The sequence below is a fragment of the Mus pahari genome, chromosome 2 (genome assembly GCF_900095145.1).
Source record: "Mus pahari chromosome 2, PAHARI_EIJ_v1.1, whole genome shotgun sequence".
In the NCBI taxonomy this organism is placed as follows: Eukaryota; Metazoa; Chordata; class Mammalia; order Rodentia; family Muridae; genus Mus; species Mus pahari.
In genome coordinates, this window is record NC_034591.1 from 156,319,450 (window position 1) to 156,336,404 (window position 16,955).

The 16,955-nt window shown below is 38.9% G+C and overlaps 1 protein-coding gene across 2 annotated transcripts in view; it reads left to right on the forward strand.

Moving 5' to 3' along the window:
• Positions 1 to 13,239, forward strand: part of Slco1c1 (solute carrier organic anion transporter family member 1C1) — a 44,226-nt gene extending 30,987 nt beyond the window's left edge. Inside the window, exons 11-15 of one of the 2 annotated variants that reach the window (XM_021190902.2) lie at positions 2,397 to 2,562; positions 6,279 to 6,463; positions 7,745 to 7,809; positions 10,674 to 10,791; positions 12,578 to 12,986. In XM_021190902.2, the coding sequence (XP_021046561.1) occupies positions 2,397 to 2,562; positions 6,279 to 6,463; positions 7,745 to 7,809; positions 10,674 to 10,791; positions 12,578 to 12,800 (757 nt within the window). In that variant the 3' untranslated portion in view covers positions 12,801 to 12,986. Of the gene's footprint in view, positions 1 to 2,396; positions 2,563 to 6,278; positions 6,464 to 7,744; positions 7,810 to 10,673; positions 10,792 to 12,577 lie in introns of both variants that reach the window. The other variant, XM_029535692.1, reaches the window with a different exon arrangement.
• The last annotated feature ends 3,716 nt before the right edge of the window (positions 13,240 to 16,955 follow it).

A 16,955-nucleotide genomic window follows, 5' to 3' on the forward strand; every position in this document is an offset into this window, starting at 1 on the left:
CTTCCCAAACTTGATGTCTATCGAAGAGCATCCTGACCTTGGTCTATTTGCTTCCCAAACTTGATGTCTATCAAAGAGCATCCTGACCTTGAGCACAGGCAGACACTCAGAGTTTACATCTTTCTGCATCACGCTCTTTCTAAGGCAAAAGGAAATACATAGGCAACAGCTGTGAATACTTGAGGTTCAGATTATGAGCACTTCCATGATAAAAGATGAAATATTTTAGAGAAATAAAAGATAATAAAGCCATTGAATAGTAGCCTCTTCAGTCGTCAGTCACCTTGAGAGACTGAAGCTGAACTACAATCATGCTGTCATTATTTGGCGCATTCTGAGCTCCTCATTCAAAACTGTTTTCCACACTTTTACAACATCCCCCACAATGGCAGAGATTTACCCTGTGAGAATAGCTTTGCCACTGAAAGCAGCTGAAGACAGGCAACACCAGTAGGGAGCCTCTGTCCTCTCAACACAGCTCGAAAAGACAAGCCCTGCTGAAGGATAAACTCTCTGCCATGTTTTCTGAAACTCTTTGCAATTAAAATTAAGCCACAACCATACTGTCAAACAAATCTTCCATAAGATGTGTCTACAATTAAAGTCTGCTGTAGATTGCAAAGTAAACATATCCTCAGTAATGTAAAAGAATTAATTTTATGCAAAATTCTCCCCAGGAATTGCTTTGTTTGTAAAGGTTATTTTGATTCTAGACACCAGAAAGGCTCTCTATTGACAAGCTTGAGATATGACAATTGGGGGAATATTTCTTCTACAGTTAGGAGCATAATGCTGATATGAGAACAAGAATTTGGATGCAAGAGGCCTGGGAGGGTTTGTCACTGACAAATGGGGTGAGTTCTAGCAAATTCCTTCCCTAACCTGGCTTTCTTGATATGCAAGAGAGTGGGTGGCCTCCATTATACCACATTTCATTGGATGTCCGATCATCTGGGACCTTGGCCTCACAGGACCTCAAGGGGCCTGATGCTGGGCTTTCAAAAATATTAGTTATTACAGATGAAACTGACCATCTCAGCTAGCAGTCAACATTTCGTGGAAGAGGAGATTAAATGCTCCCAGGGGACATTCTTGAGACCTAGTCAGATGCCCTTTTGTTCTGTTCGGGGTGACCTTTGAGATGGTCTAATCCACAGCAGCCCAACTAAATGGACTGTTACCTAAATTAAGAAATTACCCTTACTATAATATAGGCAGTATTCACTAGAAGCGAGGGCACACAGCATGGCTTCTTTCCTTAAATACCACCTTTGGATGATTTCAATACTAGGACTAGGGAGGCTGAAGCAGGTGGTCGGAGAGTTCAAGTCTCATTCAGGCTACATAGCAAGATCATGACTCAGTTCCTACAGACTACCTTTCTTACTCTACTATGTGCCAAGAGTTGTATTTGACACTGGCATCGTAAATGTACACACTGGTCAGACCTCCACTAAGTGTACATTTCAGTATACTGTTTGTTAATTTCAGTCTCCAAAATATCCACACAAAACAAAATTCAGCAAGCTGAGAGATTAACAGAAAAAAAGTAAAATGAGGGTGGAAACAGGATTATGAAAACTCTCTGGGTATAACACTTAACATGAAGCCAAAATAACATTCCCATGGTTGAGTGCCCTGTGGAGAGACCAGAGAAAAAGAAAAAAAAAAAATCAAGAAAGCCAACACTTGGAGGGTAAATATTGTTTACTAAGATTTATAAACATTTTCCGTCCTCACAAAGCTAATACTTCAGAGAGTTCCAGAAAATATCTGTGGCTAAATAACTCACCGAATAATGTGAAACTCTATGCACAAAGATGATGTAGGATGCAGATGCTCTCTGTACATGGGGAGAATATGGAGACAAAAGATGCATGATGCATTGTTTGGAAAGACATATGCAAGTAGTTATGCAGTCACAATGGATGTAAGAAAAGTGTTCACTTTTAGCTGCTTTCATTTTTTACTAAAAGCAATACTCACCCTACTGGATGTTTATACAATTTCAAAAGACAGCTGGTGTAATGTCATAAATTGCCTAGAATTATACTTTTCTGTCTTGTAACCATGGACAAACCCACCTCTGTCCAAATTTTCATTAAAGAAACCTAGAAGCAAGAGACTTTAATATTACCTTTACACTAAACCATGGACTTAATTATAATGGGTAAACCCATTATAATATCAAGGTACCGTTTAAGGGAAAGACGTTTAACACGGACTCATTTTTAACACTTAGATTCTGAGGTCTTTAACACAATAATTGTATTTTCAAAAAACAAACATGATTGTCAATATCATAGCATTTATATGACTCAAGAACATTGATAATTTTAAAACTAAGATCTGGCTTGCTAAGAGGTAATATTTTATACTGTTACATTTCTTTTCAGAACCAAACCTGTCTCTTATCATGAACGAGCTCTCTTTTCAGATTGCAACTCAAGATGTAAATGTTCAGACTCAAAATGGGAGCCCATGTGTGGGGACAATGGGATTACCTATGTGTCGGCTTGTCTTGCTGGCTGTCAATCCTCCAGCCGGAGTGGAAAGAACATTGTAAGAAATATCTCCTAACATGTCTGCTTGTTAAATGGATACTAAGTAGTCCCATGTAGCTCCATTTGGGGCTCAGGAGGTCAGCCAGGTGGAAGCTCTGCTTCTGACCCTACTCCTGTATATAAATATAAAGAATTTAGATCATTCTTGTGGGTTTGAAGTTGAAAGAATTAGTCATGAAACAGGTACAACAACTTTCATAATTGTTTAGTCTATCACTCCCAGTTTATGGTAAAAAATATTAGCCCAGAATAAGAAAGTTCCAAACACCAGAGCATATCATTTTAAAAGTCTGCTTAGGGTTGGTGTCTCCTGAGCTGAAGCTCAAGGCCAGTAGACATAGAAGGTTTCAGGCACAGCACAAATCTAGGAGGTTAAGAGTTCTGTATCTAGAGATAGAGATTTAAAATCCCAGCAACTGATCCCAGGGAGGTTGATGATTCTAAGGCAGCTCTGCTTGATGATGAGAAGTAGATGGTCTGGGCTGCAGGGCTTCTGTAGAGTAGACGAGGCAGGACTCTATATAGGAAGTTTGTTCAGTCTGTTCAGGAGTAAACACATGTGTACTTAAGATGAATGGCTTAAACTGTAAGCATTTACTCCTCACAGTTACAGAAATGAAGTTCAATTTATTGCCCAGTCTCTGTTTATCCAGTCTCTGTCACTGTCCATTCAGTCCTATTTATACTCCCTCCAAGCATCAGTGCCCTCCATGGGTCTTTCCTCACCACTTGTCTTGCCTCAGCACATGGTCTGTCTCACCTGACAACACTCTGCCAATCAGCCTGAGTCTAAGGAAGCAACAGGAAACCACGGCACACCATCAGAAGTTTTTTGGTGTGTTTCTCTTTATGGACTCCTAACCAATGAAGCTCAACTACGCAATGCAAGGTGGACCAATACATGCATGTCACTAGTGACGAAGAATCCTTTATCACGTGTCCTTTCACATGCTTGCTTTAGCAGAACATCCTTTCACTTGTGCCTGCTTCAGGAAAATACTCCTTCACATTTTTGCCCCAGCAAAACAGCATTCAATACTTTCCAAAGAACTCTTAAATTTTCACTTCAAAAACCTTAAAGTGGTTTCTTCTTGTTGGAGACTAATTCCTGAAGACTATATCCTCATGACCTTCTAAGGGTCTTACCTCCAAATATCATTGTACAGAAGCTGGGTACTTCAATGAGGGAACCAAGGATGGGTGATCAGTACATAACAGAAGCCATCTGTGAAGGACTTGACAATATCCAACTCCCCCTCTAGTCACACCTTTGCACTTCAGGGTCAAATAATCTTCTGTAAAAATTGAGCAACACACATATATTTAAATACTCTGTTGGCTAGTTATGAATGCCTGCGCAAGCATGAGGACATCCCAGATGACAGTGAGATGCAGGAACAGATAACAACAATAAAAGAAGACAGATTAGGACTGAAAATATTTTACCAGAATTGCCAGGAGCCTTCTGGCCTGGAGTGTGTTGAAATGATAGAATATCACTCTGGTGTGGCTTTAAAGACTGATGGTCTCTAGACATTCTATCTCTCTAACTATACTGAATGCATATGATAACTTCTAAAAAGTCCTAAAAACTGTCCTGCTAATCTCAGGGTTAAAAGCCTCTTGGCTTAGGTGATTAACACCTGTAGCCTAACAGCAGGAGATTAAGTAATGTAGCCTTTGTTCTATCTCCACAGGAATTGCTAGGCTCTAACTTTCAACCTGCTGGTTGAAGTGTCAGGATAAAAGGGGGACACTTTGAAAAGTGAATTTAGCATTTATTTCTAAGTTGTAAAAGGTTTCTTATGAAAGCTCTCTAAGAAAAGGGGGGAAGTGGAATGATCATGACTATCGATCATAGGCAGGACAAGCAAAGTTTGAGAGCCTCTTCACCTCCAGCACCTAAACAGCTTTGAGAATACACGATCACATGGTGAAAAGTTCATCTCAAGTTTACACATAAATTCAAAGCATAAATTTAATAAGAAGTTTACAACAAAATATGTTTACATGCATATCCATTAGGAGTAGTAATTATCTGGCTAAACATTTATCATCTGTCACAGCTCTACAGGTTCATGGAGAGTTAAAAACCCTATGTTATTAGTGAAGTTGTGTATAGCTAAACCCAGTCAATATTTTATCTTTTGTCCCAGCACCTATAATAAATCACTGCTTTCTTTATATGACCATTAGTTAATGTTTTTTCAACTTTTTGGAATCTGCTCTGAGTAGTAGAAGCAATTAACTGGTGACACTTGAAGACTGGCAGGGTGCTCATTGCAGTTTTGACTTTCAGAAAGGACCTAATAGGAGACCCACTATAAAAGAGCTTAATAAATACTGACATAATTTCAGGAATTCTTATAGGATCGTCATTAAGGATTTAAGAAGTCATCAGTTTGTTTGTATAGCATCACTGGAAGATAGAATATCTTTGTAGTTCTGCAGAGATCTGCTCAAAAGTGTGTGCTAATATATAATGAATGCTATATATGTTCAATAATAATAGGAAAAGCATATTAATAGCAGGAATCTTTCCTAGAATGATTTTTATCCCGGAGCTTGCCTATGGAAAAAAAGATCACCTGCTAGTTATTCGTTTGTTGGCTCCTGACATAACACACACACACACACACACACACACACACACACACACACACACATGCACACACACACTTAAATACTGAAAATAAAGTCAATTTTATGCTCTGGATACACACTAGTGACAAGGTGGGGTGATCCTACTTTCATAGAGGCTGTATTCTAGTAGAAGGATGAATCTTAAGATAAACAACCCTACACACAGCAGTGTGCGCAGGGTTAGGATGAAAGGACAGAGATATGAATGTGGTTTACAAGGGGAAGTCATGCATGTTTTCTCCAATGATGTCTCAGAGCAGACAGGGAAAAGCCAACCAGGCAAGAGGAAACCTTCCTGGGTGGGGAGCAGCAAGACCATGGGTGAACTTGCTATGTTTAGTAATGTGTTTTCTAGGACAAAACGGACCTGCAAAATTGTCATTGTGTGATCCATTTGTGTCAATGCAGAGCAAGAAGGAAGATTGTTGACTAAAGAGACTGGAGTGGGATCTGGGACTAGAGATAGAGAATGAATGGAATAGAGAATAGATGGTTCACAACAGTGGTTTGGGATCTTTATAAGTATGCAATGAACACTAATGGCAAAGTTGAAAACAGTGAGAGAATCTGACCGTCAGTTTTGAACATGCACTTGCATCCTATGTAGAAAGCAAAGTGGTTGGTAAAGGGAGATGTAGTCTGAGCACAAAATGACCATTGTACAATCAAAGCATACAAGAGTGGAAAGGAAGGGGAGGGCAGATGATGAGGAGTGGGAGGTGGGAGAGATGAATAAGGCCAAAGTACACAAAGGAAATTGAAACCAAGGAACCCAGCCCTACATACAACATAAATGTGCTTTACCAAAGAAAGAAAAGAATGAAAGTGAGAATGAAGGAAGCAATATTTATGTGAATATCTTAGAATTTACCAAGAAATATTCTGTAGGATTACTCACTATTTGAAGAGTGAAATACTCTGTCTTAAATATATTTCAATACAGCAAAAATTATTTCCTCATTTCTCCTATAATACATGTATATTGTACTAAAAGTATTTTAAAATAAATATATAACTTCTGCTTTAATTAAATACACCTCATTAATTGAACTTTTCTCTGCTGTGTTACAGATATTTTCTAACTGCACTTGTGTGGGATTTGCAGCCCCTAAGTCAGGAAACTGGTCAGGCATGATGGGCAGGTGTCAGAAAGATAATGGATGTTCCCAAATGTTTCTATATTTCCTTGTGATTTCAGTTATCACATCATATACATTATCCCTAGGTGGCATACCTGGATATATATTACTATTGAGGTGAGTACCAAGTCTCCTCACTTGAACTTCACTACCATTCATTCATTCATTTATATATATATATATATATATATATATATATATATATTCATATATATGTACATATAATATATACTATATGTTATATATACATATCATATAGATTATATCTATCTATCTATCTATCTATCTATCTATCTATCTATCTATCTTCTCTGTGGAGCCATGACTCTTGATAGCTCCTTGAAATAATTGACTCAGCCCCTGGTTCCACTGTCATATGATCCCACTTTACATTTCTCTATAAAAATGTAGCTGAATATAGTTTTCTTAATTCAACATGTTTGGGAACCCTTGATCTAGATCAAGGTTATACCTTATATCATTGAAGTTTTTCAGTAAACATCACGTCCTGTCTTCTGATGTTGGTGACAGTATTAACTAACACAGATTAAAATGTACCTTAAATTAAGTATGCTTCCATCAACTGTATGCAATAAACATTTGTGAGATACCTTAAAGATATGCTTAATACACAATGTTTTGAATTGATCATTTTGATCTATAGGCTATTATTTTCTGCAAATTCCTGCTAAGACTGGAATTTGCTGTGATATTTTTAAATCAACTGAGGATTCTGATCTATAAATATTATGTGAATGACTCAATCAATTTTACATATTAGACCATGAGATATGCATTCCTTTGCATATTTAATTGGGGTATAAGTTTTTAAGAATAATTAAAATATGAATTAAGCACTGATTCCTGCTTTAAATCATACATGTTTAAAAATAAGAGAATTTTAAACTTTGCCTCACTTGTTTAAATAAAAATACTAATCTTAAAGAATAATGGTAAGATAAACATTGTGACCAGATAATGGTCCTATGAAAAGTGTATGTGTGTGTGTGTGTGTGTTTGTGTATTATATGAGTACATGTGTATAGTCCGCACATATGAGGACCTAGATTGATGATGATTTCCTCAGATGCTTGTCCAGGGTCTCTCCACCTCATTCACTGAGGCAGTATCTCCCAGTTAGAACTTATCAACAAGGTTAGTCTTAGTGCCATCTTCCTTTAATGACTGCCTGTCTCCACTTTCTGAGGCTGGAATTACAGCCAGGTTTTCAAGCCTTCTATCTATCTATCTATCTATCTATCTATCTATCTATCTATCTATCTATCTATCTATCTATCTATCATCTATCCTCTGGGCTTCATACTTGTATGCAGCTGCCTTAATCACTGGGAAATCTCTCAGGCCACATTTTTAAAATAGTGCTTTTTAAAATTTTAGGTGCATTCAACCACAACTTAAGTCTTTTGCTCTGGGTATCTACACCTTAGCAGTAAGAGTTCTTGGTAAGTATAATCAAAAGAACATTTTTTTCTCCTCTTTCTCTCAACACTGTGACGTGTGTGTGTGTGTGTGTGTGTGTGTGTGTGTGTGTGTGTGTGTTTATTTTGGTATCATCAGGGGCCCTGCAAGCATCACAGCTTATAGGGAATGATCTGCATATGGTGAAAAATGAAACTATTGTCAGCTCCATTGTAGCAGGTACAGGGTCAGAAACTTCTGGAGTTTGACCTCACAGTTTATGTTTCTTACACACTTAAGTACAGTAAAACTTTGGGGGGAAAGTCTCCACATGACAGTAATCACCACAAACTTCAGTAATAGCTAATTGGAAGCTCCCTGGCAAAGTAACAAAGCACATGTAACCTTTACAATAAGAATGTGTTCTCTTGACTGATAAACAGTGCTCAAGTAAGGACCTGAGGAGGAAGGACTTGTAATAAGCATAAGGATATTCTATATGCATAAGGTTATTCTATATGCATAAGGGTATTCTATTGATGGAGCATGCCTCTATCATAAGGAATGGTTCCGTCCCCTGAGAGACCAAGAGACAAGGGCCTAAACGATGCTCAGGATTTTGGAGGTATTTAGGAAGACTGGTTCCATAGATTAGCAAAACAATCACCAGTTTGTTAGACATCGCTCACATAAACCTTCCTGGTAAAAAGACATCAGTCCTTTTTCTTTTCTTAAAGGAAATAGGCCCGTGTATTTAGCAGCCACCCTTTTCAGCATCTAACAATCCTTCCTTATTCTAGTTAGGCAAGTGTGATCATCTTATGAATGATCCTTATTTTTCATTTACCTGATTGTTTTTGGCAAGCAGCTAATAAACTGTACAAGCGTACTGTGTCAGTTTGCCCATTCTGTCAGGAAGACCTGACTTTAGTGTAGACCATCCCTGGACAATGGTCTCTTGGTAAATCGAGGGTCATAGCCATCTCCACAATAAAGGTCATTTCTCACTAATAAGTGACCTGTGAGATGATGTGAAGTCATTATTCCATTTCTGGCATATGTTTTACCTGAAGCTAAAATGACTATAAATGATTCTATATTAAATCAATTATAAACTGACTATTTATAAAACACTAGTGGATTTTTCCCTTGAAACAATTTTTATTTGTGTAGCCTTAGTTGTACTGGAATCACTCTGTAGGTCATGCTGGTCTTGAATTCACAAAGATCTGCCTGCCTCTGTTTCCCAAGTGCTGGGATTAAAGGTATGCACCACCACGCTCAGGCCAAAAGTTCAGTGGAATTTTAAGCAGGCAATATTTTAAAAAATAATTCTTACTTGTTATCAAAGGACTGTTTGTCTTGATGGCATCATATACATATTAGGATGGCTTTAGGAAGAGTAAATTATTTTCTTATAATTATACTCTGTGGTTTTGTGGTTTGAATATGAAGTGTGCTCTATAAGTTTTATCTGTTTGTCAGATCCCAAGATGGTGTCACATTTAGAAAATTGGGGTACCTTTAGAAGGTGGGGCCTAGCTGGAGGAGATCTCTAATTGGGCAGCAGTCGGAAAGTTGAAGTCTATAACTTGGCAACATGTAGCCTGAGTTTTCTCTGCTTTCTGCTATTATCTATTTACCAAACATGACCCTACTGCATAGACATGCTTTCCCCACCATGGCTTATTCAAGTACCCTGAACTGTGAGCCAAAAGAAACTCACCTTTATTAGCTGTAAAAATGTTGACTACTCAAAGGAAAACAAACAAACAAACAAACACCAAAAACAAGCAAACAACCTTGTGCAAACCAGATTTTAATACCATCTGTTTGCAACGAACAAAACAGAAGTGAAGTTGGGAACACATTTTAATCCTTCCAGAGTACTTTTGTTGAAACTTGAGGGTGAGAATTTAACTTCTGTCCCTAAGAAGGAGGGTGCCCTCAATCACCAGTTGAGAAGTGATAAGTGGTTTAGCATGAGTATGACAGAAAACCGTCTGTGCCTGTCCTGTGGTGGCATAGCCCTTTCACACAAAGGGCTCTAAGGGTTTGTGGAAGGGAGGAAAGCTGTGGGCTGTTGAGCAGAATGAATGCGGTTTAGGTCATTGGAATGGCTCTTTCTGAAGGGAACCATTTAAACTGCGATGCAAAGGGTATGTGCTCATTCAAAAGGTGGAGGCGAGAAAACAAAATCAGCTTCAGATAAAGAAAGCTACTCAGAGCATTCGGCAAGAGGGTGGAGCATGTTAATCACTGAAAAACGTTCAGGGAAGTTGGTATCTGAAATATAAGATAATTAATATGACTTCAGATGAGGCTAGACAATGTTATATTTGGTCTTCGAACAAATACCTTGGGCAATTATCTGTGTGGTTACTTGCATAGTAAATAGAGTAGAGAGAGTTAAGGGAATTGGCAAAAAAGAACCCTTGGCTATTGCTTCTATTAGGGTGGGGTGTCTGGGAATTAAACCCTGGGCTTGGATGTATGCTAGACAAATTCTCTACCAGTGAGCTGTGCACACACCCTCCTTAAGAGTTACATCAGAGCAGAAGCAGAGAGAGGAGAGAGGAGGATATATACCTAAGGAAGAGATTTTGTGGCTTGGGTTTTAAAATGAGAAGGGCTCAGAGGTGACATCCAGGCTCATTGCCTTGGCCACTTGGTGAGGGAGAAGTTGTGACCACATTGAGTGTAAATTTCCAGGAGACACACATCTAGACCTAAACTACTGACAGTTACTGCATGGGCTTGTGACCAAACACTGAGCCATAGAAAGAGGTCTCAGTGAAGAATTATGGGTTTTCATCACCTAACCAGTGATTACTGAGCTCAAGGTAAGTGGTTCTGGATCACTTCTCATGGCCAAAAACTTTGAAACGATCACTTACGTTTCTTACAGCAGGAATCCCAGCCCCTGTATACTTTGGTGTTTTGATTGACACTTCATGCCTCAAATGGGGATTTAAGAAGTGTGGAAGCAGAGGCTCCTGCAGACTGTATGACTCCCACGCTTTCAGGTACAGTGTCAAGCAGACTCCGTAGCTCTGTGCTCCTGCATCTCATTTTTTGCCACATCCTGAAATTTAGAATTCCCTCTGTAGTTTCCATGTTTATGAGGTAAATCAACCAAGAACTGTGTGAACAATTCTATTTTAGATGAAAAAAATATTGCCCAGTGTTAACATTGAATTTCATTTTGAATTCATCATTATTTTATTTCATTCTTAACTTTTTCTTCTTCTTTTTTATTAGATATTTTCTTCATTTACTTTTTACAGTTAGCATACAAAGCAACGTGTTTCATGAATGTATTTTATTATGACACTTTCACATATATGTGTCATTATACTTTGTTTGAATTTCTCCCTGCCCCAAGTAATCATTTTTTTAAAATGATGAAAATGAGCAGGGAAAATGGATCACACCTGTAATCCCAGAATTCAGGGCTAAAAGAGGATATCTAATGCTTATTTGAAGTCAGCCTCAGATATATAATATGTTCTAGGCTAAACTGAGGCTGCAGAGTGAGCAACCCTGACTCATAACACACACACACACACACACACACACACACACACACACACACGCACACACACCAGCATACATATATAATAAATGATTAAAAAAATCCTAGAATACAGGTTTGAAAATGTGTGCACATAAATGGCAGAATATTTCTTGAAACTCAGATGCATTTAAATTTAGGTCACATTCTGGGTTTAATTCTATTCTTTTTTAAACTGAGCCAAACTGTACCATTTACGTCAGCGCTAATCCCCTGGGCAAGATCTGGATTTGGCTCTCAATTCATCCGGCTCTTATTGCCAAGCTGATGTTCCATTATCCCAGTACTTGAAATGCACAAAAGTAAAAAGCTTTCTCTGTGTGGGTGAGCGTGTCTGAGGTGGAGAGCATGGTTTTCTCACTACGGTATCATTCAGTTCCGTTCATCAAACCTTTATCCCCCACCCTGCTTAAAGCTATACTCCAGTGACTTAAAAGCAGGACTTCTTTTATTCAAAGACTTTCATGCTGAATACTTTGTTTTAGAGAAAAATAAAAACCAAAAACAACAATAACAAAAAAACCCAAAACCTCAAGAGTCTCGAGCCTGTAAGTTGCATGCGAATTAGGCAGACCATCACAAATAAGATAGATTTAATAGGCTTTGTTTGATATTATGTGAAGGATGTTTGGTCCAAGGCCAGGGCCAGATTAGGGACTGAAATTTGGTTTCTGCTCTCATTTGGTAAGGCTAAGTGCTCACTGTAATGTGGATGTTGTGTGATGCAGAGACTGTAGGGAAGAGAGGAAACCACCCGAGTTCTTTATCAGGCCTTTCTGTTCCACTAAGAATTCTGACCCCTTCTTTAATTGCTTACCACAGCTTTTCCTTGGAGTGTATTGAAGAAATATTTCAGACAAGGTCACCACATGACTTAGTCAAACCTTGACACTTTTGAAAGTGAAAGAGCCTCTTTTAAAATCATACTTGGGACAGCAATAGGCTAAATAGGACTGCCCCAGCAAGCAAGAAGATGGCTATTCAACTTCAGGGAATCTTTAAAGAAGAAGTGGGAACTATTATATCATTTGCAATAACTAGGAATGACACTACAACTAAGAAATCTCCACATACTAGCTAACTGCTGGCAGGAGGTCACTAGTGTTCATAGCCACCAGCCCATTCTGTGTCCCTAAGCAATCAACCTCACACTGTGAGAACCTTCATGTTTTGTTTTGTTTTGTTTTTCCAAGTTGAGTGACTGCAATAATTGTAACCGAGACTCTCTCCTCTTTTAGACACATATACCTGGGATTAACCACGCTCCTGGGCACAGTGTCTGTCTTCCTAAGCATGGCTGTGCTTTTTGTTTTAAAGAAAAAATATGTCTCGAAACACAGCAGCTTAATAACCACAAGAGAAAAAATAGGGATGTCGTCAAGCATCAAAAAGGGGACGTGCACTGCAAGGGATTGTGGATTGCAGCCCAAGTACTGGCCAGGCAAGGAGACACGACTTTAAAAAAACCATGGAAACAAACAAACATAGGGTCATTTTATCCAATGCATGTAAATGAATAAAAGCATAATCAAAAGGGCTTCAATGTGTAATTCCTTTCTGCTTCCAAAGGCATGCCTGCCTTGTTTTTTACTCTAAGCATAAGATGGAAAACCTCTAAAGGTGTAATTAAATTTATTTTAAAACTTTTGAACTTGTACATTCCTTTTAATTATTTTCTTACTTCTGCTTCATGCTATATTGTCTCCATGGATATGTGAGACGTGTTCCTGGGGATGGCTGTCTATCATGTCTGATTATGACATGTCATCTGTATATTGTGTCACTTGACTAGAATCTACTTTAAGTAATTCCTAAAGAGATCCTTCAGATTTAGCTCCTCCTTGGAATTCTGTAGCTGATACAGAAAAACATTCATGACAGGGTTGTCTTCGAAGACAATTTCAGTTCATTCGTTTACATATAATAATATACAATTTAATAATTTACATAAGTTCATTGTGATTTTAGAAGTATCCATGGTTACACTGCAATTAATGTCATCATGCGTTATTGTTTATGAATTCAGTGAATCAAAATATTTTTAAACAAACGCTTCCCAAATTTCTATGAATTTAGGTAACTCTTCTCTTAGACATAAATTGTATTCATAAAATATATTTGTTTTGTTTTGTTTTGTTTTTGAGACAGGTTTCTCTGTGTAGTCCTGGCTGTCCTGGAACTCACGCTGTAGACCAGGCTGGCCTTGAACTCAGAGATCTGCCTGCCTCTGCCTCCTAAGTGCTAGGATTAAAGGCGTGCGTCACCACTGCCCGGCCATAAAAAGTATTTAAAAGTTAAGTTTCTGGGTGTGGGGGGACCTGAGAGGACTTGGGTGTCGAGTTGATCAGAGAGCATTATATGAAATTCCCAAATAATCCATAAAAACATAATGTTGGAAAAGATGCAGTAGCATACTACAAATTGTACTGTGTGGTACTACGCATTTCTGCACTGTATATCTGTAGTATAAGATGTTTATGTACCCTATAATGTACTATTGTAGTTGATATGTACTTTATATATAAAACAGTCAGAGACTTTAACCCTGTAGAGACTGTAGGCTCTAGATGTCATTTGTCCTGGTTAGTTTTTTCTCCACTTGACACAAGCTAGCCTCATTTGGGAGGAGGGACTCTCAGTTGAGGCAGTTCCTCCACAATGTTGGCCTATAGGCAAGTCTTGATTAATGATTGACATGGAAAGGTCCATCCCGCCTGAGCAGATAGTCCTGAGTTATAGCAGAAAGCAGGCTAAGCAAGCCACAAGGAGCAAGGCAGTAAAAAGCACCCCTCCATGCCTTCTAATGTTCCTGCCTCCGGGTTCCGGCTTTGAGTTCCCACCTTAAATTTCCTCAGGAGCTTACAGTCTAAGCAAATCAGCCTTCTGTAGGTCCTGTACAGTCCAAAGACCTGGTGGTTGGGCTAAGAAAGTAAGGCTGGGGTTATCTCTGTGTGAGTGAGACAGTGGAATGCCTTGGATGAAATTGAGGAGGACACTTACAAAGCAATGACTTTTTCAAAGCCAGCACGGTGAAGCCATCACTATCACACATCAGCCACACTACAACCTGATTCGTCTTCACAGTGTTCATGATACCAGAATCCCGATTTAATAAAGGGTATAGCAAAGCTGAGAGAGGCTACATAAATTTCTCAGCAATGGCGAAAGCACAGTGAGAATGAAGTTCATTTCTATATAAAATAGCCTTCCACCATACCAGCCTGACCGGATACACAACTCGAAATAACCTTTAGAACAAACAGAAAGCATGAACAGGACACGCCCAGGGAGTCTGGGTGATTGAAATCCCTCGTAGATTAGAAGTGCAACAGGAAGGTGCCAGTTAAAAGCACGGCAGCTCTACTCACTGTCATAAGGATCAAATGGTTCACATATGGCTCTCGGCTGCCTTCCATTCTCTCTTTAAGTATCAGTTCTGCAAAGATGAAGGAGGAAATATGCGAAGACAGAGGATGAGGGACAGACATGTCCTTTAAAAACACAGCAATGATGGATGGTTCTGGAAAGACATCCAGCAATTACAGACACCTGATGCTCTTCAAGGGGCCAGGTGTGCTTTCCAGTTCTCATATCCACAGGTTCACAGGCCCTGGAACTCCAGCTATAGGGTAATCAGATGTCCTCTTCTGGTCTAAGCAGACACTCATACCCCCACCCCACCCCCATATATGCACACATGCACGGACACACACATATTTTGTCATTTTATTGAAATTAATAATAATTGAATGCCTTGTGTTTTGCTGATTTTGACAATGGAAATGGAGCTTTATTCTGGCAACGAGGCCTACACCATCCAGGCTGCTGCCCTCTCAGCTTCTGAGCAGGAATTCCTTTTGCTGTCATTTATATCCATCTGCCCTGGAAGAGGAATGGAGGGAGTCACTACCCTTCTCCAACTTGTCTCAATATATGAACTGTGGTAGGTAAGTCTCTTGAGAGCATCGTAATTTATTCTTACATGATTTGAAAAATAAGACTTTATTTTGAAAGAAAGAACTATAATCAACTAAGAAATGCTGAGAACAGGAAAAAGAGCCCCCAGACTGATTACTTAATATCAAGTGCTCATCCTTGAAATCATGTACATTCACATGATAGAATGCAGACTGAAGAGGTTGTTTTAGAAGTTTGGGAATACACACACACACACACACACACACACACACACACACACGTGTTCCAAATGTAATAACAATTAAAGAAATGGAGTCAATGAATTTGAGAGACAGCAACAGTGTGTGTATGTGGGGGTGGGGGTGGGGGGAGAATTAGAGAAAAGAAAGAGAAGAAGATGTAAGTATATTTTAATTAAAAAAATAAATGGTCTCTCCTTTAAAAAGACCAAATGTCAACAGAAAAGAAACAAGATTTTATACATAACCATCAATTCAACAGACAGTAGCATTTCATCTATGGAACTCAACTCTATGGTGTAGGAAGATATCGTTGAATGGGAGTTTGAATTTATTAGAGAAAAAAATCTGGATGTTTTATTTAAGAGGTAAGCAGATATTTGGTATGACACAATGTACACTTTTAATCCACACCCCATTTCAGATGTCACAAACCTTCCCCCAAACTTTAAGGCCTTGATTGATAGGTGGGGTTTCACTTGATTGATTTGTGGGGTTCTACTTGGTTGATATGTGGGGTTTGACTTGGTTGATATGTGGGGTTCTCCTTCACCGATACGTGGGATTTCACAATTGGTTATGTTCAGTGGGCCGTAGTATTCTTCTATTCCACAGCTATGGGCCTTAGCGGTGCCCAGTGTGTCCAGTGAATAGCTGATTCTCCCTAATGGAGCAGGTTGTGTGCCAAGGGCGCTCTTCTACTGGCAGTGACTTACATCAGATGAAGTGATTTCTCCAAGGTGCACTCAGACAAACTCCATCCTGAGGTCTCAAAGCAGGTAAAAGAAATGATCAAGATCTCAGGGAGAACCTTAGGGACCATTTAAGGTTTTCCGTTTAAGCATCATGCACCTATACTCATATTTAAAGGATACTCAAAATTGTGCTGATGCTGACGTATACTTGAGAACTATCTTGTTTACAATGTGGAGAACAGCTGTGGCTATAATGGTTACTTCAAGTGTTCTGTATGTGTGCTGGGTGCTTTAGGCAGTCTCCCCTTGAAAGGTCAAAGTTATAATCTGTATCCTGAGCTGTTGCTGACAGTTTCACAAGAACTTGATAGCCTGGGGATGTATCTCAGTTGGTAGAGTGCCTGCTTAACATGCATGAAGCCCTGGGTTTGATCCTCAGCTGTGAAAACTAAACATGGTAGGTCACATGTGTAACCCTCCACTACATACTGAGTTCTGGGCTAGTCTGAGATGCATGAAACTGACTGATTAAAAAAAAGAAGTGGAGACGAGGAGAGTTTGTTGATTTGGTCCAAATCAACAGATTTTAGCAGTTGATAGAGCCAATACTTAAACCCAGGTTTACAAGAGTTGATGAAGTGATATTGCTTCAGTATTAACACATAGCTTGAGCCACTCCATAACTGAACAAAACATCAATTTCATTTATCCAAATTAGAAAAGTTTAAGTAAACTGAAACCTGTACAAGGTTAGTAAGGGTCAG